Source organism: Gymnoscopelus microlampas (genome assembly GCF_963454915.1).
Source record: "Gymnoscopelus microlampas genome assembly, chromosome: 4".
Taxonomy (NCBI): Eukaryota; Metazoa; Chordata; class Actinopteri; order Myctophiformes; family Myctophidae; genus Gymnoscopelus; species Gymnoscopelus microlampas.
In genome coordinates this window covers 21,518,420-21,544,219 of record NC_139941.1, presented here as the reverse complement: position 1 = coordinate 21,544,219, position 25,800 = coordinate 21,518,420, and the positions used below count along the sequence as shown (strand labels likewise).

The following is a 25,800-nucleotide window of genomic DNA, read 5'->3' as shown; positions in this document are numbered from 1 at the left end:
TAATAGTTGTATTTTCTAACAATGACAATCTTTCAGCCAATCAATACAGAGTTGGAGAGGCTTATTGTCGGTATCAGTTGAGAACGCAGGAACCTAGCCCCGTTTCAATGCACTAGACCCCTGAGAGATGGATGCTCAACACCTGTCATCAGCTCCCTTACCGCACGATTTACTGCGCTACTCATACGCAGATGTGGCGGTGCCTTAGATCAAACCCATGACCTTATGGTCCAAAGGCGAGTGCTCTACCGACTGAGCTACCCAGACACTAGCATTTAGAAAATTATCATCCAGCCAGTGTAATGTCCAAATTGATTGGCGGCTGTTGCCATTTCACAATAACAACCAAAACCGTTCTCAATGGCAGTTATGCAAATTATCATGTGTCTTACAAGTGGTAATAATAAGGAGTTTCTTATAATGCAAAATATATAGTGTATAAATATAGAGGTTGTTACATAAGTAAACATGTAGGCTGCTGTATTGTACTCTTAAAATACATACAAGCACTCCAAAGTCATTAGAATGCTTCAGAAGCTTTTTGTAATTGTAGCATAAATTATATACGTTGCAGTGGTGTATATACATTGTATTCTTAGGATAAAATGAAAATGCAAAGAAAACTACGATTTTGAAATGTCCAAGCAATGGGAGGATCAATTCCTCTCACTTCCCAATGAGGACATGAACCAACTGTAAGGCGTAGTAAACGTCCTTGCCAAATGAACCATGACAGGAACGACATGAACATCTACCCGAGTGTTCCTCGCCTACATGACCACTGGCCTCCCAGTCAATGTAGGGTGTGTATAATCCCTGTGTAACTATAAAGAAAAACAACTAAATTCTAAACTGCTGCAATATACTGTTATATGCAGTATATACAGTACGTTATAAGTACTAGTATCTCGACATACATGTTACAAATTCCATATTCCTACTGTATATACACATATTCTTCTTACAGTACACTGCTTCTATTGAGACGATGTATGCCCATATTTCTATGTATAAGTATATACGTAACCCTCAGGGTTCTTCCGCTAAGGTGGGCCTCACCTCCTTTTTAGACAGACTTACAGTACCTGAGTGGGTATTATCTGGTAATATACTGGCATTGTAGTAAAACATGGCTATTATCTAATGAAGAATGCCAGTATAGTAACAGAACACTGTTTCAAGGTCGGCTACATGATCTATAATCAGTGATAGACCTTAATTAGTACAGTTGAGTTGACCACTACTGGCCTCAGTCAATGTAGGGGGTGTAAAGTCGCTGTGTAACAATAAAGAAAGACATACGTACATTTTATATTCTTAATTCTATTCTAATAAGTACTAGTATCTACATATTACATATTCTGACATACAGTATTACCTACTCTTCTGGTGGGTCTTCTTGATCTGGGAGTGGAGGGATTTGCTCTTTATCCTCGCCATCGAGGGAAAACATCTCTTCAAAGTGGGAGCCTGGGAGCCGCTCAATGTAGTAATGCCGGCCAGGGTGAAAAGGCGGACAAAACGGCATAGGCGTATTTGAGTGGCCTGAGTGAGGCGGGCGAGGGAGGCGAAAAAAATGATGCTGTTGTGAACGACGTTCAGCGTACTTCTGCTTGTTGTAAAGTGTTTTATAAAGGTTTTTCCAGTCTTTGTCTTTGGAGGTTCTGCTGGCATCTTGGTGTTTGAAGTCACGGTGGCAGAGGTGTCTCCACAGGCGGTTGTCTGCCGTGATGCTGTGGAAGCGTCTGCTAACCGAGGACAGCGCCACCAGTGAGTGGACATCCAGCAGGCTCAGGACTCTGAGGAGAACCTCTGGGGGCAGAGCACACAGCCCAAACACAGTTGGGAGAGACATGGCGTCTCTGGCCGCAGCTATTAAAGGGAATACCAGCTGGTCTTTGAAAATTCGTGACAGCTTCCCCAGATCATTAAACACTGTGGCTGCACTTGGGCCTGCCCACTCCGCTGTCACAAAGCTGGATGGACGTAGAGACAGTTTGCACACAGTGTCCACCGTCTCAATCTTCAGAGTAGCATTGATAACAAGCATGGTTCCCATAGACACAGCAACAACCATAGCGATGCTGTTCTCACAGAGAGGAGGATGACTATAATGTAGTCTGTATGCACCACCTTCCCTCCTCCACCCAGTGGGCATCTCACCAGGCTTAATGTCAGAACCGTGAGGAACAAAACCTGTCTCCATCATCAGGAGGTGCACAGCCACCATGAGGGAGTCACTGGGGCTCCTACTCTGGGCCCCGTTGTGCAAGATTTCCAAGAAGGGGGGTACCTTCCCCCCCTCCGCCTCACTGCACAGCATGGGCTCCCAGGTGGGGACTACAGGCAGCGTCTCCCCCTCAAGTGTGCCCTCCTCCTGCATACGTGTTGCTTGGCTTCTTCTAGGCTCACTACTGGAAAGCGTAGCCGCTCTCTGGTTAGTCCGGCTGTGATGGGACATAGTACTGCTACAGCTGCTGCTGCTGACAGACTGGCCTGAAGGGAAAGGGGGAGCAGGGGACACAGACTGAGGCAGGATCACACTGATCAAATCCCCAGAAACAATCCCACAGGAGGACAGTGTCTGGCCAGTGTCTACCAGCGGCTCTGTGCCGTTCAGAGACAGAGTGAACTCTGTTTCTGGGCTGAGTCCATGGGATGGTAGAAGGATCTCCTGGATCTGAAGTTGGAGCTCCGCCAAAGTGGGTTCCACCCCCTGCAGCTCCACTCTACTGATTTGCCTGTTGATACGAACGCGCAACTTCATGCTATGTAACTCGAATAAGTCAATCAAGTCAATCACCCTCATACAAGTGCCCTTAAAACAATGTGACAAAAAGCTGTAAGTGTGATACGAAGCAGCTTTATAGACGCTTTGTGTGTTGCATCATCAAATATGACGTCAATCTTGCCCAAATATTGAGAGCCACCTCTGGTCGGAAACACAGAGTATAGGTTAATGCCTTCCCCGTTGTATGCTACAAGCTCAGTCCTCTGAGCTAAGGTGGAAACTTGGACGGCAGGGATCTCCCATGCCAACCCATAAACAAAATATGACACCATTTCTTTTTGGTCATTTTTCTTCACGTGATAAACGATTCTGTCCACCACGTGTGGCCAACTCGGACAGCGTGCTCAACAACACACAAGGTCATTGGCTGCTTGGCGCCGAACCTGTGCAAAAACATCATGCTCTTTGGACTGGGTCCAATAAAGCATGGCTTCACATGGATCTCATGCGCCAGTCTATGACGCCAGTCGTCAATGACGTATATATGATGTATGACTCCATATTTGGGCAAGGTTTCAGCCCGATTAACCGCTTTTCACTTCCTTATAGACGGCTTGGCTCTGAAAAAGTCTAGCCAAATTTGGGCAATCCGAGCCACTTTGACCTCCATCAAAAAATACAAAAAATATATATTTAAAAAAAGTATAGAACATTATGTGATAACAATTTGTGGAATTCTAGATAGATAGATAGTGACAGTGTGCACAAGAAATTTGGCGCTGATCGGTCCAGCAGGTTGTGAGATTAGATATGGACACAGACAGAAACGCACAGACACACGGACCCTCTTATATAGACTATACTATAGTAACGTGGCTCCTGTCCAAGCCATGTTGATGCAGAAGGAATGTAGACCTGTGCACCATGTCAACTCAATGCTGGCACTAAAAACAAGGCAGGAGCGCCAACACAAATTCCTTTTCAATTCCCAAATAAAAACTGCACAAACAAATGCCTGTTAATTTATTTGTAAATTAATTTAATGTATTCATAGATTCATTTTTTTTTATCGTGGACTTTTGTTTATTTGCAGATCTGTTTCATGTGTTCAAGTGTATGCTGTTTGTTTACGGGTTGGGGCCGTGCGTGAATTCCATCTTCCTGGCTTAACCTGCATGATATGCGACCTGATGCTGAAATGGACGGCTGTTGTCTCTGATGCTTCATCTTAAAATGTGTGCATTGTTCTTAATTTGTGGTTAAGACAACTTTGTGGATTCATTGAATTCTTCGCGTAGCCTACACCTGTGAAACAGAGCGGCTCTGCTGTGAAAGTGTCTCCGACCTTACTGTGCATGAGAGAGAGAGAGTTCACAGAATGTCAAATGGATTCATAAAGTTCATCAAGCATAACGTGGCTTGTTATAGCACTACCTCAATTGGTGCAATTTCTTTCCCGAGTAGTGGGTAAAAGTGAGATATTGAACCTATTTGCCAAGTTTGTTAACTGTCCCTGTTAGTTTCTGAGGTGGAAAGTGTGTGTAAAATGAATGAATGAATGAATGAATTTTATTTGTATAGCGCTTTTCCAAACAAAGTTACAAAGTGCTTTACATACATGATTAAAAACATCAGCACGAGAAAGATTAAAATAAGAAAACAAAGAAAAACATAAACAAAACAAAAAATGGCATTTTAAAGTCAGTCCATAAAACAATCCTTAGGAAAAACACTTTATATACAGATGTGTTTTCAAAAGCGATTTAAAAGAGGAAACTGACTCTGCCAACTTAAGGTCCAAGGGTAGGGCATTCCAGAGCACCGGTGCCCGGGCCGAAAAGGCCCGGTCCCCCCGTGTGACAAAGTGCGTTGTGGGAGGATCCAGGAGGGCCCAATCTGAGGATCTAAGCTGGCGAACTGGCTCATGCGGTTGTAACAAGTCCACAATGTAACTGGGGGCCAGTCCGTGTAGGGCTTTAAAAGTGATCAATAAAATCTTAAAATCTATTCTGTAGCTCACGGGCAGCCAATGTAGGGCAGCCAGGATGGGTGTGATATGTTCTCTTTTTTTTGTATTGGTGAGTAACCTGGCAGCAGAGTTTTGCACCATCTGGAGACGGGATAGTGTTTTTTTATTGATACCTGAGTAGAGGGAGTTACAGTAATCTAGGCGGGATGAAATAAAGGCATGTATGACGGTTTCCAGGTCTGCAGTGGAGATGAATGATTTAATCTTGGCAATATTCCTAATCTGGTAGTAGCAGGACTGGACTACTCTTGTGACTTGTGTGTGAAATGATATGGCTGGGTCAAAAATTACACCTAGGTTACGGGCAGTGAGGGTGATATTTGGAGCTAACGTGCCAAGTTCAGAGTGGAAGGAGTGGGTTGAATTTGGGGGGCCGAATAATATGATTTCTGATTTTGTGTCGTTGAGTTGTAGAACTCAACGACACAAAAAAATGCAAAAATGCAAATCCAGAAGTGCAGAATTGAAATCCACAAATTCCTTTTCAATTTCCAAATAAAAATTGGACCAACAAATACCTGTTATTTGTAAATACATTTTATGTATTCACAGATTCGTTTTTTTATTTGTGGATGTATTTTGCGAGTTTACAAATCTTTTTTGTGTATTTGCTAATGTTTTATATTTGTTTCATATTATACATTTACACACGGATTGAAGATCTGTTCTCACAAATGCTTAGACATAGACATACAGTATCTACCTCCACACTGTAGCAATTACTCACAATCATACCATATGCCAAGACATATATAAGTGTTCCAGTTAAAAGAAAAATAGGAAACGGGAAAGGGTGACATTTTTGCTTAATTTCTCAATAAATAACATTGAGAGATAACAGACATATACAGTAAATGTATAAAACATACAGCACAAATGATGTTGTTGTTTTTTGCAAATGACATGGGTTCTAGCCCAAAGGGCTTTTCTTCTGCCGCAGGTTTGCAAATTTGACATTTTCACCAATGAATGGTTGTGTGCATTGCACAACAAATATGGCCTGATTGGAGCGCAATAATACATTTTGGAATAAATTAATTATAAATGCATAACTCCTACAACTCCTATATCCGTCTATCCCCACTCTACAAATCTGCCTCAAGAACTTAAAAATTTGGTCTGGCTCGATTTTCCATTAAAAAAAATTGCAAAACAAAATTTGGACATCTAAAATGTACTGTAAGTCTGATTGCTACAGAAATCTGTGGAAAATTGACATACAACTTGACATCTTATTTAGTTTTGAAGATACTGATGAATAAACTTCGAAGGGGCATGACTTGGCACATACATAGACCAAAGTCAACAACTGTTGGGCCAATCATCATTAACCTTGCAGGATATGTATACTGTACGTAAGTATCTGGAACATAACTTGAAAGTTTATTTCAAATCCACAAGGGTGTGCTACAAATGAAAAATATGGGTGTGGCAGAACACAAATCACATTATAAATAAAACATTGTGATTGTCAAATCATTACAAAAAACTCACAGAATATGTTTTATAAAACAATTGAATGCGTATAAAATTATTTGAAAACACCATCGGTATAAGGCACCATCAGTTCCTAACACGATCATGGCCTGGCGCAAATGTGGCCATAAATCAATTAGTTTATAAAAACATCACCAATTTAGGTGGACATGTGTAATTACACCATTGAAACATGTCCGCAAAATGTTTTTGAAATTGAACAGTAGAGGGACGTGACAAGGGCGTTGCCAAAAAAGGGTGTGGGACAAAATTCTAGTCTATCTGATTGTTATTAAAAAAACAGTTCCCACCTCTCCGTTGCAGCTTTCAACTTCTAAAACAACGTGTTGGCTTCAACCCCTGAATCACCACTTTGCGGCTATATTCAATCTTTGTTTTGTTTCCATGAATGAGCATAAAATGTGCCAATATATACGTCTCATTTAAATTGAAAAAGACATGGAATTTCAAGCCCTGTTCACTGTGCAGTCCATAACATAGGAATGTTCTGATTATACATGTTTTGTTTTTTTCAACAGATCACATTTTCCGTGAGGGATCAAGCTGCATGACAGCCATTTAAACAAAATATAGCATGGTTCAAAATTCTTTCTTTCTTTACTTCTGTGCAATTAAATTACAAGAATGGCTTGTACTTGCTGAATTCAAATTAATACCGTTACCTGAGTGAATAAATAAGATCTGCTATGGTAAATACAAGTGATTTGTTTCAGGTTTTCTCGAAATTATTGGCACAACACTTTCCAACACTGTGTTTGATTGAAGTGACCAATCAACTGGAAAATTACAAATCTCACGATGACATGGATATACGGTAAGCCAATAACAGTCAGTAGCCAATCACTCGGGGCATACCAAGTCTTAAATAACGCCAACCAGGGCATCTTAAAGCAGTTTGCTATCACATCCACAAAGGGGCAGTAGAGTGTGGCGTTTTAGGCCAGCACCAAGCCAAAGATACATTCAGGAGAGATCACTGGAGAAACTCTGCCCTCCATTCAGCCAAGTCCATTCTCTCAGCATCTAGAGATGGATGGAGAGCGTTACAATTGCATCAGTTTACATGAATGTTGAGGAAAAGATGTAATGTATATTTAGTGCATTTACTGACGGACTGTAGTACTTTAAACATTGTTGTGTACACCAACAGGTGGCCCTGAGTAAATGTAGTAAATCTACAGGCTGCAGATCCCCATACATGCACGATCAGCGCTGAAAAGAGCAATATAACGAGATAATAACAACTGTGAGGGTGTGTGTGTGTGTGTGTGTGTGTGTGTGTGTGTGTGTGTGTGTGTACCTCCATGTTGTTCTCTGACTCTTGGATGGTGTCATGCAGAAGGCTCTGGAGTCGGCTCTCAAATGTCCTGCTCTCCTCCACCAGGGACTGGTTGGGGGTCAGCAGAGGAGGTACAGAGGATGGGGTCCGTATGCCATCAGGACTCCCACTCACAGGGCTTCTCACCTTGCTCTATGAGAGAAAAGCTTGGTTCATACATTGTCGCATTGTGGCAAAAATAGCCACTCTGCAGGCGTTGTGAGCTTGCAGGTCTGCTATTTGCGGTGTTTGTGTGTGTGTGTGTGTGTGTACAGTACAGTATGTGTGCTCAAGGTTTGATAAAGATGAGAACAATCCAAAGTTTAAACGGAGGAGAGTGTTCTGGTCCTCGCTTTTCATGGGGCTACACTGTAGTGTTCATTTGTAACGCTGAGACTGTACAAATGTAACCAAATGGAATATAGTAACAGTAATGGTTATAAAACATTATAAACTTTTATTCTAATGTACTCAGGCATGTTTCTTGGAGTGGAGTTATGGCAACGTGACCAATAACATGGGGGAGGCGTTGACTGTGCAGCCCAGGGGCCAATGAGGCGTCTACCTAGATTTGGTGAAATCGAAAAACGGGCTTTGCAGTTGCGTGCAGATGGTAATGGTCAATGGCTGTGTGCAAAAGCAGATTGTTCAATTGCTCCAGCCACTGAGGAGAACCGGGCAGACAGTTTTGGGCTCACCACCGACCACCCATCACAGAGGTTTGTCAAATTATAGGAGGATGGTTCCAACAAATACAAATGGGAAGCGGGCAGGGGAGGGCCATCCTTGTCGCTGCATTAATGACTCCTAGAGGTTGCTGTTCAGCAGGGAGCAGAACTGGGAAGAGTAGCGTGTTCCTCCACATGCGTTCTCCCAGTGAAACTCCTCACTGTGTGAGGAGGAGATACTTAGTTTCCTACATGGAATTAGGAATTGGCATAAAGACTAAATTGGGATAAAATGATTAATGGTAAACAAGATAACCAGTTGCGTAGTAGAGAGGGTTTAGGGATTAGGTGGTGAATGCATTTCATGGATATCAGTCAACGGTCCTCATAAGTATAGACAAAGCAGATGGAAGAAGTGCACTGACGCAGGCTACTTTGAGAAGGTTCCACAGCTCTCTCTGTCTTTTCTCCTGTAGACTCATGAGGACCTGTTCGCTCTCCGCCATCCTCTGCACCACTCCCTCCACCTTGGGCAACAACTCCATCACACGCTGACGACACACCACCGTCTTACTGCCAAACACACAACACACACAAGTACCGTAAGTAGTTTACAATTTGTAAGATTGCAAAAGGTTCACTGTACTGTACTCAGCTTTGAGTAACTATATTATATTGTGTCTTTGTGCGTGCGTGTGTGTACCTGAGGTGTGTGTAAAAGTCTCTGAGTTTCCTCTCGTAGAACTGCACGGCCTGAACCACCAGACGAACTACCTCTTGACTGTCCCCGGAGCACCTCTGGTCTGAGCCAGGGAAGGAGGGAGGGGAAGGAAAGAAGGAACACAGAAAAAAAAGTTAATTTAGCCACTTAAACCCTATATACTGTATGCTATTATTGTTTCCGTAAGGGGCGAGACATAAGGGAGCGCTTGTTTTTGGCAGGGGCGAGGGAGGCACGCCGTCTGAAGCGGACTTGAGCCACAAGAGGTAAAGCCGAGCGAGCTCAGGCGAGCACGTCGTTGCGAATTCCGCTTCAGCCGACTCCGAGTTATGTCCCGATAGGGACAGAATCGTAAATAATTGGGAAGTGAACACAGCCGAGCGCTCCCTACCCCCGTTTCAGCCAATCGCAAGCCCGTCTCGTGTCTTGCATCCTACGAAAACAATACTCGCTGTGTATGACCAGAGTCCCCCCCGGGGGTCGACACTTGGCCCCCTCCTTTTCTCCCTCTTCGCCAAAATCAGCTGATCTACAGTACATCTCACAACGGGTGTGTTATGAGCTTGTAGATCGCCTATTGCCATAAAACGTTTGCCCCAGAATAGGGACAATATGGTTAATCTGAAACGTATATGATGAGTGTGATGCTGCATCTCAAAGTCACACCTCTGGGTTTCTCTCTGAGTTTGCGGAACAGCTCCATGGCTTTACCCTCCCTGACGGACAGAGAGACAGAGAGAGAGAGAGAGAGAGAGAGAGAGAGAGAGAGAGAGGGAGGTTATAGTGAGGGACATGAATGATATACACAGATACACAGTGTTAATGTATCCCTTTGTAACTCAGAGAGTGTACAATGTGGACCTGCATGGGTCCATTTGGTTACATTTGTACATACTGTACACACAGAGTTAATCACTTAAACCTGACACCTTCGTATGATAAAGATAACTGATCCATAAGCTCACATGTTGTTGCGACGTGTATAGGCCTACGCTATTTTTGAGAATTCTCGCCTTTAACGACATGCCCAAAAAACAGGGACACCAGGTTGAAAGTGGTTAAATCAACACTCAGTGCAGGTTTGTGTGTCTTCTCTTACAGTGTGTCCAGAGCCTCGCCGCTCCTCCACGGCTGTCTCTGTAGATCCACTATATCTGTCTGTAACAGCATCATCTCCTCCTCCAACTCACTCACCCTGGCCTGAAACACACGCACGCACGCACGCACGCACGCACGCACGCACGCACGCACGCACGCACGCACGCACGCACGCACGCACGCACGCACGCACGCACGCACGCACGCACACACACACACACACACACACACACACACACACACACACACACACACACACAGTAGCAGTAGTTTATTCCTTGTTACTGAGTAGCTTCTGCCACAACAGCTGCTAATCTTCCTGAGGTGCAAACAGTAACAGTCATATATCACAAAGCAGAAAACTCTTACTATAAGAGAAAAAGTTAAATAAGAGAAAGGATACATCAAGTGGTTGCTACAGTAATAGTAGTAGTACTCTAGATTCAAAGTTTATTAGAAACATGCGCTCACGCACGCACACACAGTACCTGATTGCAACTGGCTGCTGCCATTTCCTCCATTTCTCTCCACACACCCAGAAGTTTCTCTGAAGCTAGAACATTCAACCAGACGGTTATTAGTAAATGGCACAACAAATGGGATTGGTCAAGGCATACTAGAGTATAATGGTACAGTGCAGACAGAGACCAACCATAAAGTATTTCTATTAATGTGCTATCTTTAACACGATTAGGGAGTCTTTGTACCAATGCCTGTTGATCTCTGTTCCTGGTACTTGTCCATGTCTATGTGAAGGCTGGTGATGAAGAAGTCCTGCTTGGCTATCAGTCTCTGGTACATGGACACCATCTCATTCTTCTGTTTGGACAGTGAAGAGTTGTGTCTCAGCAGGCTCATACTGAAAGAGAGGCAAAACGGATGTATGTATGTATTCAATACAGGCATGCAAACAGCCCCGAGGTGAAAAAGGTGACAACATGTTGTTTTCTTTCGAATCCAGGTGTCACACAATTGCCCTATTTGGGTTCAAAAAGGTGACTGTAGCTGAAAAGTGACACTTTTGCATATCTGCAATAGTTTTGCTCTGTTGTACTAGTATCTTCTTAAGTGACACAGGAGTATTTGTCATATATAGTCAGGGTTCTGTTGCTCTGACATTTGCACTTTGAACTATAGGGTTACAGTCTCAGGTCCATTTTTCAGTCGCCAAGGTAAATAAACACTGAAGATATTTGTGTGGTATGTATATATATTTGTGTGTGTGTGTGTGTGTTGGGGGGGCTTACAACTCACATTAAAATGCTCCAATGTTGGAGCATTTTAAAGTGAGTTGCGAGCCCCCATCTTGTTTTTGTTGATTCTGTTTTTGCAGTTTGGCTCAGCACCAAGAAACGGAGGACGTGCGTTATTTTGTGAGTGTATCCCTTACATGGCAGCTTTCTGTCCCTGTTGCAGTCTTTGCCAGTCTTCCTTCAGGGTACGGATGGTTTGCCACGCCTGACCACAGGTCCTCCTCAGGTGACTGTACTGCAAGATGTGCTTAGGGTCCGTCTCTGAGCGAAAGACACAGAACAGGGACAGAAAGAGATGCAGAAAATCAACAAGATGCGAGATACAAACGTAGAACTTTGTAGCTGTACTCATCTGAGACAGGGAACCAATCCCTATTTATGTACTCACGGACAAAGCGTATGTTTTCGGGCAGGGAGCGAGGGCTGAACTGGGGCTCATAACTGCAAGAGGAGCGATCAAATAGAAAGACGAGAGGCAGATCCGTCCGACGGCCATCTATCTCCTACACACGGATGAAACAGTGTGTATGTCATTCCAAAGCCAATCTTTGGGGGCAGTGATTGTTTTGGTTCAAGGTGAGCGTGCCATCCAAGTTGGCTTGCCATGGTGGACGGAATAGGTTATCTTGTGTACCAAAACAAGCAGTCCCTCTGCATCAATCACAGCAATGGGGCGTGTTTTTTGTGGTTTTGCATAGTTTTGGCTTCGGAATAGCATAGAAGCGATAGAACATTGTAACACAGCATACAGCCACACTGTATACTCATTTGGTGAACATTGTGTATGTGTGTGCTTATGTTGTATATTACCACATAATCTACAGCACACTGCATGGCCTCTCCGTGGGGCTCCAAGGCCAGGCCCGCCTCCAGCAGCAGCTCCTGATTGGCTGGAGGGATGTTGGTGTCCTTTTCTATTCGCAACTGCAAGTCGCCCACGGTCTCATTGGCCGAGACGGAGTACGTCAGGATCTTAGCAGACACCATGTTCAGAACATGAACCAGCTGTGCGAGGATAGAAAGTGAGCATGAAAAAACTTGTTTCTGTGTTTGGGACAAAACCAGATAAAGGGTGAGGGGAAAGAATGAATGATTAGATGGATGAATGAATGAATGAATGAACGGATGAACCTTGAGCTGTAGTATAGTCTCTAGCTGGGAGAAGCAGTCACTGTGGGGGGTGGCCTCGAGGTCCTTGCCTCTCCAATGAGGAGACCACTTCAGCATCAGCTGCAGCCACCTCTCCAGCCTCTCTAACAACAAACTACACAACAAATCATCACACTGTTGATGTACATGTTTATGCAGTTCATCGTTGATGATTATCATAGTCAATAGAAACAACAATTAGCCTTTCTGCCTATTTCAGTCATTCCGCGATCCTACAATTCCCATGATGCATTTTGCGGGCAAGCATTAGCCTGGCATGCCCGTCTATTTCTGCGTTCACAATAGCAGCAACAAAAGCTTCAAAACGACCAAGTGTGGTCGGCTAGACAGTCAGTCGTAAAAACATGATTGATTGATGCTTCACTGCGTCATTGGAGCAAAGAAAAAGTGTTGGGTGTCAGTTTGGTGTCCCAAACATTACAACCTATTGAGAAAATAGTGAAAATAGTAGATTTAGAGGTTTATGCTCAATTTTTGTTTTACCAGTGTGATAACTAACTGTTCTTGAATTCACTGACTATTTACAGTTTAGGAAACTTCCCAGACAGTTGTATTTGGTTTTATTTCTATATAATAATTATGGATAATTAAGTAGTAGTGTAGCGCTATGTAGTGAATAAACATGACTGGCTGAAATGGATTGGCTGCTACCCTTACCTGTTGAGGTGATTGGGCTGGGGTATATGCTTGGCGAAGCGAACCTCCCCAGTGAGGTCCTCATAAACCACAATGTCATCATCCTCCTTCAACTTCAGTCTATTATGCCTAAAAAGGAGAGAAGAAGGGAACTTGTGAAGGGCTTAATATGCTTTGTTGTGTGTCTTGCACCGAAAATAGCAACCCATAGTGTATCTCGGTGTGCGACACAGGTATGCAGCTAAGAATAAATGTGGACATGTGGACATTTCAATGGTACATCTATCATCGTTTGTATTACCAACGTCAAGAGGCATTGACGTGGGCACCGAAAGCCTCTTCCTGGAATTCTTTGGTCAGGTTAACACCCTTTTTGTGTTGAAATCAAATCACATCATAATATTTTTGGGCTATTTTGGATATAAGCCTATCAGTATCATTCACCACATCCAATTCCTGAAAACTGGCCATTCGGTTTATTATCACAGTCAAGGCTGAGAGGGAAAGGTGACAATGGGGTCATTGTTTGTAATTTATTTGGCTCTGAGAGCAAGAAAGGTCACAAAGAATAAAGAATCTCATGATTTGAGAGGGATGAAAAGGGCGACATGCACCTATTTATTAAGGGAACTAATGAGAGAAAGCAAGCTTTGCCTCACTATTACTTTTGTATACTTTTTGTATACTGTAAACCTGTTTACTGTACTTTTATGGAATTTGAACAAAGAAAGAATTAGAAGAATTAAGAATAAGGAATCAAGGAATATACTGTATGTGACTATAATGGGAAGTTAAGACATTTAATTTCAGCGAGTGTTATGACTCATCACACATAAACAGTTAGCTGGAGGGTAGCCGTACCAGGGAACCGGTTGCCAGGTTGGTAAGAAGGGACGGAATCCTGTGATGCACTCAAACACCAGCGTTCCAAAACTCCAGTAGTCCACAGTGACCGTGTACTTCTGCCTTTCAATTAGCTCTGGCGCCTACGAGACGGGAGGAGGACATCATATCACATGAGAGACAATTGAAATGGGTCTGGTTATTATTACTGTCTGGAATACACAGACAGTGCCCCTGTGCATTGTAGTTTTTTTTTTGGTACTTTAAGTACATTTTGATACCAATACTTTTGTACTTTTATTTTTTTTTGTACATTTTTAATTCCAGACTTTTACTTGTAACATAACACATTCTATATTGCAATATTGATACTTTTATTTAAGTAAAAAATGTGAGTTTGTACATTTTAATTCCGGACTTTTACTTGTAACATAACACATTCTATATTGCAATATTGATACTTTTATTTAAGTAAAAAATGTGAGTACTTTTTCCACCACTGTCACTTACCAGGTACTGCAGAGTTCCAACGAACGACGTACACAAACTGCTCTGATCGAGCTCCTTGGCGTAGCCCAGATCTATAATCTTATGGATCAGCTGACATGAGGGGAGATGGACAGAGAAGGAGTTGATCAACAGTGTTTATAGATTTATTACATATAATGACCGTCTGACATCGCAACAACACACTACTCCTGTACACATACAGATATATAAACTTTTTATTTTACTAGTTGTGTATAGCATCTTTTACTCTCACCAACCTAAAGCAACAATTAAACCAGCGTTTAGGCTTTACTGTCCTGTATTATTAAAAAAGGGGGAAAAAAGAAAAAGGAAACATTCAAAACAAGTGTTTCCCACCCGGTCTTTTTAATTTTTACATACGTTTGCTTGGTGTAATTCCAAAAATAAAATGTTGTGCACATAAACATGAACCAACATCTTTAACCCATTAAGACCGGGGACGCATCTGCGTCTCATTTTAAGATTTCTTTGGGCTATTCAAAAATAGCAGATCTACAAGCTCGTAGCGCGGCACCGAGTGCCGCGCTACGAGCTTGTAGATCTGCTATTTTTGAAAAATCTTGAAAAAATATTTTCCCGATTTTTTTCAAAAAACTGTTGAGATTTAGATTTTTTTAAAGAATCGCCTCAGGTCTTAATGGGTTAATATGTCTGGCCACAGTTATGCAACATTTCTATCATTTCTACAAAGCCTGTTGAAGGCCTGGGGATGGGTTGGTACTTGGTAGGTTACATAATGCACCCAACACAGAGAGGCACACAAAAGAAGGTCAAAGCAAAGCAATCCTAAAAGCCTGTGATAATTGCAGGGATATGACCATGGACCTGAAAATGTCCCTCTCCAAAGACATTGCTCAACGCTCACTTGATGAGTGAAGGTGTGAGAAATGTTTATTGTGGCTGTGCTTTCCTGTACCTATTCCACATAGATCAAATTATATCAGTTAGCCTGTCTGTGACCCGTTTTTCTGTGGCGTGGGGGTGTGTCTGTGATTACATGCGGAGGTCAGAGGCGACTCACTCTCTTCTCTCCCTGCTGCAGGACAATGTTCTCCGGTTTCAGATCTCTGTGGATGATCCTCTTTTTATGGAGGTAAGTCAGAGCCGAGGCTACAGGAAACAGAGGAGATGAAAGGAGAGAGACAGGAGGAGGCAGACATTTAAAAAGCGCTACACATCATGGACAATCACATGGTTACTAGTGTACTAGATTGGCTCAGAGCCTCTGCCTGAAGACCAAAAGCCTAATATCTCACCCGGCCAAGGGGGATTCCCCTATAGGCTAGTGGTTAAGATGTTTCTTTAATGTTTCTTTAACGCAGTTGTGCGTGAGGGTGAGTAAAAAGTGTGTTGACTAAGAGTTGCAAATGAGGCAGAACTCATACTTTTTTGTCACTGAGTGAGTGTTTAAGTACATACTTTATGTACACACACACACACACACACACACACACACACACACACACACACACACACACACACACACACACACACACAAACACACACACACACACACACACACACACACACACACACACACACACACACACACACACACACACACACAGACATTTACCCTTGCCACTGGGGCAGTTTACAGGGTTCACTCAATATGAGGAAGTGCCCACCAATGGCTAACAGGAAAGGAGTTTCAGTGTGTGTGTGTGTGTGTGTGTGTGTGTGTGTGTGTGTGTGTGTGTGTGTGTGTGTGTGTGTGTGTGTGTGTGTGTGTGTGTGTGTGTGTGTGTGTGTGTGTGTGTGTGTGTGTGTGTGTGTGTGTGTGCGTGCGTGCATGCATGCATCTCTAATGGGGTTAGGTGAAACAGTGTTAAAGCATACATATTATCTTTGAACCATATGGGTCTCCTCTCCAATCTGTTTAGACAATGCTTGTATAAATACATGCTTTACACCGTAGCAGAAAGCTGAAATGTGTGTGTGCTGTATATTGAGCGCCTCTGGTTGTTGACGTATGCTTCCGCGTTAGTGTGAGTTGTATCCTTAGTGACTCAGGCTGACATCATGTGACATCATGAAACTGGTCACTGTGAGTGACCATGTCCTTATGATGAAGGAAACTAATCACACTGCCAGCTCACACTCTTTTGCTCTCGCAATCTCTGTCTTTCACACACACACACACGTACGCGCGCACGCACGCACGCATACATATCATTTACAAAACATTACAAGGGTCACATCATGGGAGCATAGGGTTATATAGAATACTCACATATGTCACGCAGCAAAGTCAGAACTGATCCCTCCCTCATTCCACAGCAGTTCTCCAGAACGTTGAGATACTGAGGACCCACAAACACAGACACTTGATACTTGTACGCCATGGTTAACGATGAGACAATGGAATAACAGAGACCTACACCATTAAAGCACAAAGCCCCCATTTGTAAACAAGCGTGCGTGCACGGGTACAAATGCGTGCACGCACACACACACCTTTCTCAGATCCCCTCCCTGACAGAATTCCATGGCCAGCAGTGGCAGGTCATTGGTGCCCACCATTCTCTGCATCCCCTCAGGAACCTCCCTGGCTGCAACCACATTAACATGGTCCAACCTGATGAACACAAGAAAAGACAAATAGATGTTCATCTACTGATGCTTAAACATAGTTCAGAACAAAGATTTGCAACGAGACAAAACCGTTCTAAGCTGATTTATACTTTGTGGTCTCATTTTATCAGTATCCTTTCTCTCTGTCTCTCCCCCCATGGAAGAGCTTTGACACTGTCACTGTCACTTTTGATGGTATAATACAATAAATGTTCATGGGAGCATTATCAAGGGTGCAGACTCTCATTTTCCATTTTACCCAAGTTCTACTGTCCAGCAATTATTTTATCATTTGGGTGTGCGTGCTTTTGTAACCTTTTTGAACCTCTCTCACACTTGCCCTCCTCATTGTATAACACTGATTGAAACAATGTGTTTCTCATTGTCATTGGGCCAGTTCCACCTAAAAAGGCCCAATAAAAAGTTGAGGAGAGAATGTAAAGATAACAAGTACTTATTGATACCAGACTTCCACAGTTTTGTTTTTACACTCAACTCATAACATTGTACAACATGTAACCACAGGGCAGTGAAAGGTAGATATTACACAGGATAACCATCACTAGAATAATAGGCGGTCATGAAGTCATCATCAGTCAGTGTTTTTTCCCATTACGGCAAGAGTTCTTGGCTGCATTTAAAGTACAAGTACTGTACACTGAGAACTTTGCAAGGAGACAGGTACGGCTTGCTAACCCAAACATGATCAGAACATCACATGCTGGTATCATGACCCTTTCTGACGCAGAGACAAGAATGTTGTTACTTAATGTGGAAATGGTCATCTCTCAACTCTTTTGTGTTTTCTGTGCAGTTTTAAATACTCCGATTAAGTATTTTGGAGTTGGGAGAGTGAATAAGAGATGAACCACTTTCAACCTGCCGTCCCTAATTTGGTCATGTCAATGGCGGAAATATTAAAAGAATTTAAAAAAAATCGAAACATTGTCCAAAACTGTCAATTCCAAACAATGTTGTAAAACTTTGTTGAGAATGTCTACTTGTTGACAAAGTACATGTAGGGCTTAAAAACATGGTAGTGCAGCCTAAAAGATGTACTGGATTCACAAATGTATGTATGTGCGCGTTTGTCAGCCCACGCATATGTCCATGTGAATGTGTGCGTTAAGTAGCTATAATAATATAATAGGTTTCCATGTATGAGTCCCCTGCCCTGTGGTTGTTCCACTAGTTGTGCGTGGGCGCAGGGAAGGGTTGTGGTCGAGACCATGTCTGCCTGAAAACAACACACTTGTTAAACCGTGACCCGAAAACAAGCCATTTTTACACCCATTTCCACACCAACAAATGCCAAAACACACATACGCACGTACTGTACCACACAGACAACCAAAACACTTGCCAATTACCATCCCACTGCAGAGACACAACCAAACCTCCATTGTCCAACCAACCAAACCTCCACAACAAAGGCTTGGCTGAGGCTAACACTAATACTGTACACCAACGTGGAGCAAAATGAGGAGGTGGCATATATCACCCTGACTGAAATAACCACCATTAGACCAAAATAACCCAAACTGCACTATGCTCATAATCTTGAAATGTCACGGGTCAATTAATTTATTCTTTATTTTTACTATGGTAGGATCCAAAATTAGACACTTTATATTTTGAGAAAACTTGGAAAACAGATGTTAAGATGAAGCATAGATGTCAAAGCCATTAGCTCTCAGTTTGTTATGGAATGTACCATGTTGAGTCATGACATGTCAACCAATGGTTGCTTGCCTCGCATGCCAGGGAAAGAAAGCTGTACTCATGGCCTCAAAAGCCTCTTCTAATTCAGGCCTTTGCAAGTCGAACTTCAGACGTATGATTTCAATGAATCTCTTTGATAATCCAGAGATAAATTAAACAAACTGCTTTTTAAGCTGTACTTGTTTTGAGAAAACAGAGAATCTGTGGGTACCCAATCTAAGGCATGCTTAGGCAAGACAGAAAACAAATAAAGAACAAAATCTCTGTTGACTGATTTGACATCATGCATGTGAAAAGGGATATGCTTTGTTGCGCATGGTGTCGTGCAACAAAAACAACAGATCTACAAGCTCACTGTGCGGTGTCGCATTATGAGCTTGAAGATCGGCTACACAGATGTGCAACCACTTATAAATCCGGCTAAAATCAAACTCACCTCTTCATAATCTGGATCTCCAGACACCATCTCTCTTTGTTCCTCTCACTGAGCTCCTGACGGCACTGCTTGATAGCGATTTGCTCCTCGGTGTCCTACACAGTGAAATACAGAGTGTTCATTTAACCAATTAAACCCTATACATTGCTCTATTCTTGGCCTCCTCATTTTTCCCCTCTACAAAAATTCTCTTTGCGGAAAGTAGACGATCTAAGCTCACAATGCGTCACGTAGTGACACGTTGTGAGCTTGTAGATCTGCTTTTTTCGTGGAATGTATAGGGACAACTTAAAGTGTACAAGTGGACCCTTCTTTCACACACATCAGAATCAGAATCAGTTTTTATTGTCACTTCCACAATACACACTAGGCATACAGGGGAGCAAAATGCCGTTCTCCGCAACTCATGGTGCTTGTCACATTTAAAAACAATAGACACATTAAAAAGAGGCAAAGCCATTTAAAAACATTAAAAAGTAGAGAGAGAGCAGACAACATTCGGGAAAAAAAACAAAAACATACACACACAAAAGCACATGCATGAACATGCAGTCACACACGTTTTTTTATCTATCTTTCTTATCTATCTATGTATCTATCCATATGTATCCATTGATTGATTCATTGATTCATTGAATACTTTACTAACAGTTTGCAAAATAATAATTATACAATAATGCTAAAAGGATAACACAAAAAAGCCCTGAGGGCTTGTTTCCATTGTGGTCCTGTCCTGTGTATTCAATTCATCAAGACATATTAAGACATACAATACAATACTATACAAGAAATATACTGGGAGCAGTAAAAGTATGTTTACAGAAAAAGAGGTTGGTTGGCATGACATATCCATGAGGTGGATTCAAAGCCACAATTTGGACGCACTTAACCCATTAAAGGGTTAGTTCAGATTAATGTCACACACAGACTAATGTTTGTGTCCAGAATCACTGCGCCGCGGCAGCCTACTCACGCACAAAATATATGACGCAAAAAAATAGTACCATGTGACAGAGGGGTCGAAATTGAACGAAACCTGCTCTATATGGTAGAAATAGGTCAACAATACAAATGACGCTAGTTTTTTAAATGTATTTATTTTTAATGAGCGGCCCCCACCAAATCTACTAATCTACCGGAACTACATTCATATTTATCAGAAACGGACCATAACTCTGACCTCGGGACTCGGGCAATCAATTAATACCTTTGCAACCACTACATTAATGGTAAGTATTTCCTACAGAAAATACTCAAAAAATCTGAACTAACCCTTTGAGACCTGAGGCCGATTCTGCAAATGCCTTCTAAACCAGTAGTTCTCACACTTTCACGATTTTTACGAATGTACAAGCTCGCAGCGCAGCACGAAGTGACGCACTGTGAGTGTTGGCTATTTTTTAATAGCCAACGCAAAAATCTAAAATGACACACAGATGCTTTCCCGGTTTTAATGGGATAAAGTAGCATGCACTAGTCTGCCAAAACCACCAAAGGTCCCATCGAATGGGAGGTGGTTCAATTGCCCATCCTTTGGCAATGATTACCTGACCTTGATAGAATCATCCACAGCAAGCCTCCCATTCTCCTATTTCCCATAATGTTCTAAAATAGATCAACAATAACTAAGGGAGAAACAGTAATGGCATCACCATTGATCCAGGAAGACTGGAAATCACTTCCTGAAGAGGAAGTGAAATCATCATAATACCAGGAGTGGTACTCTACCACGACCCTCCCTGTCGCCCCCATTTCCTCCCTGTCGCTCCCATTTCCTCTAACAGCCAGACTGTTAGGGGGGCAATGTTCCTTGTCGATGTATCACTGTAATCAAACAATTACACAGCAGAATCATTTACCTGGCACTCATGTTAAATTACTTGGGTTTAGGCAATTTATTTGAATAACATATACTTGGTTGAAGACAAGTGTCTGGCTTGAACATAAATGAACATTTTAGTTCATCATCATACCTCATATTATATATCGAAAGCTTATTGAATACATTTTAGTGAGACAACACTCTCTTCATCCAATAGATCATAACGGAAAATCAATGTTTCATCAACTTTTGTAACTGCAATTACAGATGGGACCTTTGAGATTTGAAATGGGCGTGTGAAACGTGAGCACACAACCATTCATTTCCTAATTTCCTTCCTAGTGATGAGAAGGTATTTTTTGGTGAAGATTACTCATGAAAATGATTGACCTTTGAAGCACTATGCAGCATAATTCAGCATACTTTTGGGGCTTTATTCAATTATGAACTATCCACATACCGTATATGCATGCTGACAGAGAACATACCAATTGTAGGTAGGTTTCGAAATTAAATTAAGTTTGGAAATAAAAGTCTGTAACAATACTGTGATTAGTTAGCATTAGTGATGCGGTCCAGGGTCCAGGAAGGTCAGCTAGCATGCATGTACATTTTCCCAAGCTGTGTGGTCTGTACTGAAGTGCTATTACTGTACAATACTATCACTGTGTGACTTAGCATGACATCATTAAAGATGATGAAGACACACATCAAGCATCCTTTCTGTTGGACCAGGTGTAAAAATACAACAACTTCCTGGACTGATATAAAAGCCCAATTCAACAGTGTAACTAACATGCATGCAGCTGGCAAGAATCAGACCATTATGCAGCCATCCGGTACATTCTCTGTGAGACAAAAAGGCATTTTAACATTTGACTGATAATGCTGTTAATCATTTGAGAGATGTGCAGTAGGCTGCAAAGACAAAATGTCTAAATTAAGATTTCAAGTGTTTCATAAAGCAGTGGTTCTTTTCATGTCAAGGACCCTGTTATGTGCTAGCACATATTCACTCCTCAGTTTATAGTCTTTCTTTGTTTATGTGTTCACTAATGCTTATTTGTCCTGTGTGTACTGTAGTGTCTACCTAGACACCTGTGACTAGACACCTGTCACTCACCTGGGAGTGCTCTGGCTGCCCCTCCCTTTTCCCAGCTGTGCTTCATATGTGATTAGGGCGTAGGCTATAAGAGGAGCTGTTGCCAGCTCACATTATCTCCCCAGCACCCCAGCAGAGCACAACAGCAGAGTTGTTCCCTTGCTTATTTGTTTAGTTATCCTTATCCTTAGTTGTAGTTCTTTATTTCAGTTCCAATGGGCTGGTTGTAAGTATTGTTTGTTATGATTTTCGGTTTCTGGTTAGTTCAGCTTATTGTATGTTTTGGTAGTTTATGGGAGTATGGTGAGACGACGGGCACATATTGCCTGGCTCACCAGGCTCCCCACTTTTTAGTTTGGCCAGCCCATTACTACTTTTGTTTGTTAGGACATTTATTTAGGTCTTTGTTTTGGTTAATGTTTTATACCTCTACCCTCCTGGTATATTTAGTGACCTGGTTGCTCACATGAACCCATTGCACATGTTTATTTCTGAATATAAAATAAATTTCATTGCAATTGAGACCTGATTTTTGTCCTATTATGTTATTGTCACTGGTGTTCGAGCCAAGTGTAGTGGCCGTAACAGACCCCAAAATGACATTTATTTGGCTGCGGACCCCCATCTCAAACATATTTTGTATGAAGCCAAGATTTGATTTTAAAAATGTAAAAAACCTACAACAAATGATCAAAGATTTGCACAAAATATCAAGATTTTTCAAAACGCTATATTAACACATTTTGCTGGGAACCCCCTGGTACCCCCCCCCCCCCCTCAAGGGGGTCTCAAATGACTTTGAGAACCAAAGTCATAGAGTGCATTATAGAGTTTAGGTTCAGTACCTTATTCTGCCACCGTGTGACATTTCCAAAGCCTCCTGTCCCCAGCCGTTCTTTCAGCTCCCAGGACCCACAGCTCTGCTGTTGCTGCAGAGGTCTGTTCATGGTTCACCTCACTGCTTCCCAAACCTGATCAAGGCTACAGCACACACATACACAACAGGCTACAGACTAGTATGTAATTGCATATGGAGACAAACTGGATACATTTCAGCAATTTGAAAATAGCAGATCTACAAACTCACAATGCGTCACGATGCAACGCATTGTGAGCTTGCGATCTGATATTTTCAACAACAAAAAATACTTTTTGTGCATTTGAAAACTTGTGCATAATGATCACTTTCTACTTTTGGTAAGCTACTTTAAGTACATTTTGATACTGTTACTCAAGTAAATGCGTAATTCCGGAATTTCCACATTGCAGTATCGATACTTAAGTAAAGAATGTGAGTACTTTTTCCACCACTGAGTAAGTCAAACACCTGTACACAAACAACCACTTCATACAGTAGGCCTACAACCGTTTGCATATAGCGGGATTACAATGGTCTAATGAGCTACTGGTTGCTTATTAAAGCGTTGGTTTGACATAATTCCTTAACAATGCATTCCTTGTAGCTGTCATTGTGTCCTGCCTTGAATGATTTACAGTAAGTTAAAGTAGAAATACTTATAGCGCGCTTATAAATCCCATTGTGAATGTCAATTTACAGTGATGTTACAACTTACTTAGTGTACTAAATCCTACCTGGAAATGTAGATTGCACAGAGAAGATACTGTGTGTATAAAGAAGAAATCCCAGCATTGAGCACGAAATGTATTTACTTTAACACGATCTAAAAAGGATTCGAATGCTTTAGTAATGTTTATGTTTAGCGACGAAACACACACATCTCAAAACTTTGTTACTTCCTGAAAGTCAGATTTCCTGTAAACCTGCATTCTCTGACCCCGCCCCCAGAAGGCTCAGTACAGTTCTCTGTGCTTCATAGGAACTCTCATATCATCAGATGACTGAAAGTAAAAGTATCAAGAAATACTCAGTGGTGGAAGAAGTACTCACATTTTTTACTTAAGTAAAAGTATCAATACTGCAATTTATAAACACTCTGTTACAAGTAAAAGTCTGGTAATCAAAATTTGCATGAGTAAAAGTACAAAAGTATTGGTATCAAAATGTACTTAAAGTACTAAAAGTGTAAAGTAGGCCTACTTATTATGCAGAATGTCCCATTTCACAAGTTTTCAAATGTATAAAAATCTTTTGAAAATAGACGATCTACAAGCTTGTAGATCTGCTATTTTCAAATGGCCGAAATGTATATAGGGCTGCTGAAGTGGTTAATGTCTATGTTTTGTAATAATAATCAAAATCTACAAAGTAACTAATGACTAAAGTTTTAAAATAACTGTAGTGAAGTAATACAATTCTGATACAGTATAATGTTGTACATAGAAATATACATACGTTAGCAAATACATGATAATAATAAGTGTATTTATTTGTGTATATGAACGTGATATGTTTTATGTATCCTACATTTTAATGTAGCATAATCACTCAAAGGATATTTGTTAATATTGCTCTGACCTTCCTAATGTACCGGTACTAGATCTTTCAGCCCTGTGGAAATTGAGCCCATTCATAGAATACAACACCAGATCAAATATAATTGCAGCATTTTGTTTTCTTCCAAAACAATCTATTTGGAGAGAATTGTACAGTAGGCTTCAAAAAATAGAAGAGGCTCACACACTGACAAATCAAAAAATGAGGATCCAAAGGATGCAGAAATCTTTTAAATTACATGGTGGAAAAAAAGTTGCACAGTTGATGGACAAGTGAAGTGAGTGGACATTTCGGTCCTCAGACCATCATCAGCACTAATATTATTTATGCATCCTAAAGAGTCTAATGTTTTGATTTGCCAGTGTGCCATCAGGCTCTTCTGTTTTTGTGGACTTCAATACTGGCTTCTCGCACCTGGCTTTGAGTCAAGAGCGCAAACACTAGTTTTATTTTATTCTTTATGTAAGCTACAATACAAAATTATGGGTATATTCTGTAACCAAACTGACCATTGACCAATTTACTCTTTAGTCTCATGATTGGTGAAGGAGGATGTCATTATGGAAAACATGCTTAAGAATTTCCCCAGTGTACCAAGTGTTGTCATCTAAACACCTTCTAAAACCAAAGAGCTTATTTTTATATATTTGTTTATTTTATCTAAGTGCCATGATGCCAGGCCGGTCACTGAATTTCAGAACTTTAGAATGACTTAAGATTTCCCCCGGTGTTTTGTCATTTTATCACCAAAACACCGCCTTAAACTGAAGTGTTCTGAAGAATACTGGAAAGCACCACTGATGCCACAATCTGATGTTTACAAACAGACCATTTGAATAAAGTACACAGTTCTCTTCTGCTTGTGACGTTTCCTTGACGTGACTTTAGCGTGAGGTGGAAGGCCCAATCAGATTAGTAGTTTAGGTCATTTTTGAGAAAACACTTTGTTTATAGACAGTTGCCATATATGGTAACCTGGAATCTCAGCATCTCATAGTGCACTAAGCTCTGGGCAGTGGTGGAAAGTATAACTAAGTACATTTACTTAAGTACAATTTATTATTATATTATATAGTATTTCCAATACTTTTACTTCTACTCCACTACATCTCAGAGGCAAATGTTCTACTTTTACTCTGCTACAATTATTTGAAAACTTTAGTTACCAGTTACTTTTCAGATATAAATTATGATATCATGAAACATACATTAACCACTTTAGCCCTATTCTAT

At 41.5% G+C, this 25,800-nt stretch overlaps 2 protein-coding genes across 2 annotated transcripts; both read right to left on the bottom strand.

Moving 5' to 3' along the window:
- Positions 1-49: 49 nt before the first annotated feature.
- On the bottom strand, positions 50-4,274 carry LOC311044234 (F-box only protein 7-like). The gene has a single exon (XM_084055677.1). It carries the CDS (start codon positions 2,807-2,809, stop codon positions 1,379-1,381), a length of 1,431 nt encoding a protein of 476 aa, XP_083911803.1. The 5' UTR covers positions 2,810-4,274; the 3' UTR covers positions 50-1,378.
- An 8-nt stretch (positions 4,275-4,282) lies between these two features.
- Positions 4,283-23,914, bottom strand: ikbkb (inhibitor of nuclear factor kappa B kinase subunit beta). The gene is made up of 21 exons (XM_084055671.1): positions 23,745-23,914; positions 22,997-23,132; positions 19,228-19,322; positions 16,953-17,073; positions 16,729-16,798; positions 15,517-15,605; positions 14,475-14,564; positions 13,983-14,107; positions 13,143-13,250; positions 12,447-12,579; positions 12,126-12,320; positions 11,704-11,818; positions 11,453-11,576; positions 10,770-10,921; positions 10,551-10,615; positions 10,064-10,164; positions 9,631-9,680; positions 8,947-9,046; positions 8,669-8,816; positions 7,558-7,728; positions 4,283-7,280 (listed from the first exon to the last, which is right to left on the bottom strand). The coding sequence occupies exons 2-21, from the start codon at positions 23,096-23,098 to the stop codon at positions 7,221-7,223; spliced, it is 2,214 nt and encodes a 737-aa protein (XP_083911797.1). The 5' UTR covers positions 23,099-23,132; positions 23,745-23,914; the 3' UTR covers positions 4,283-7,220.
- Between the last annotated feature and the right edge of the window lie 1,886 nt (positions 23,915-25,800).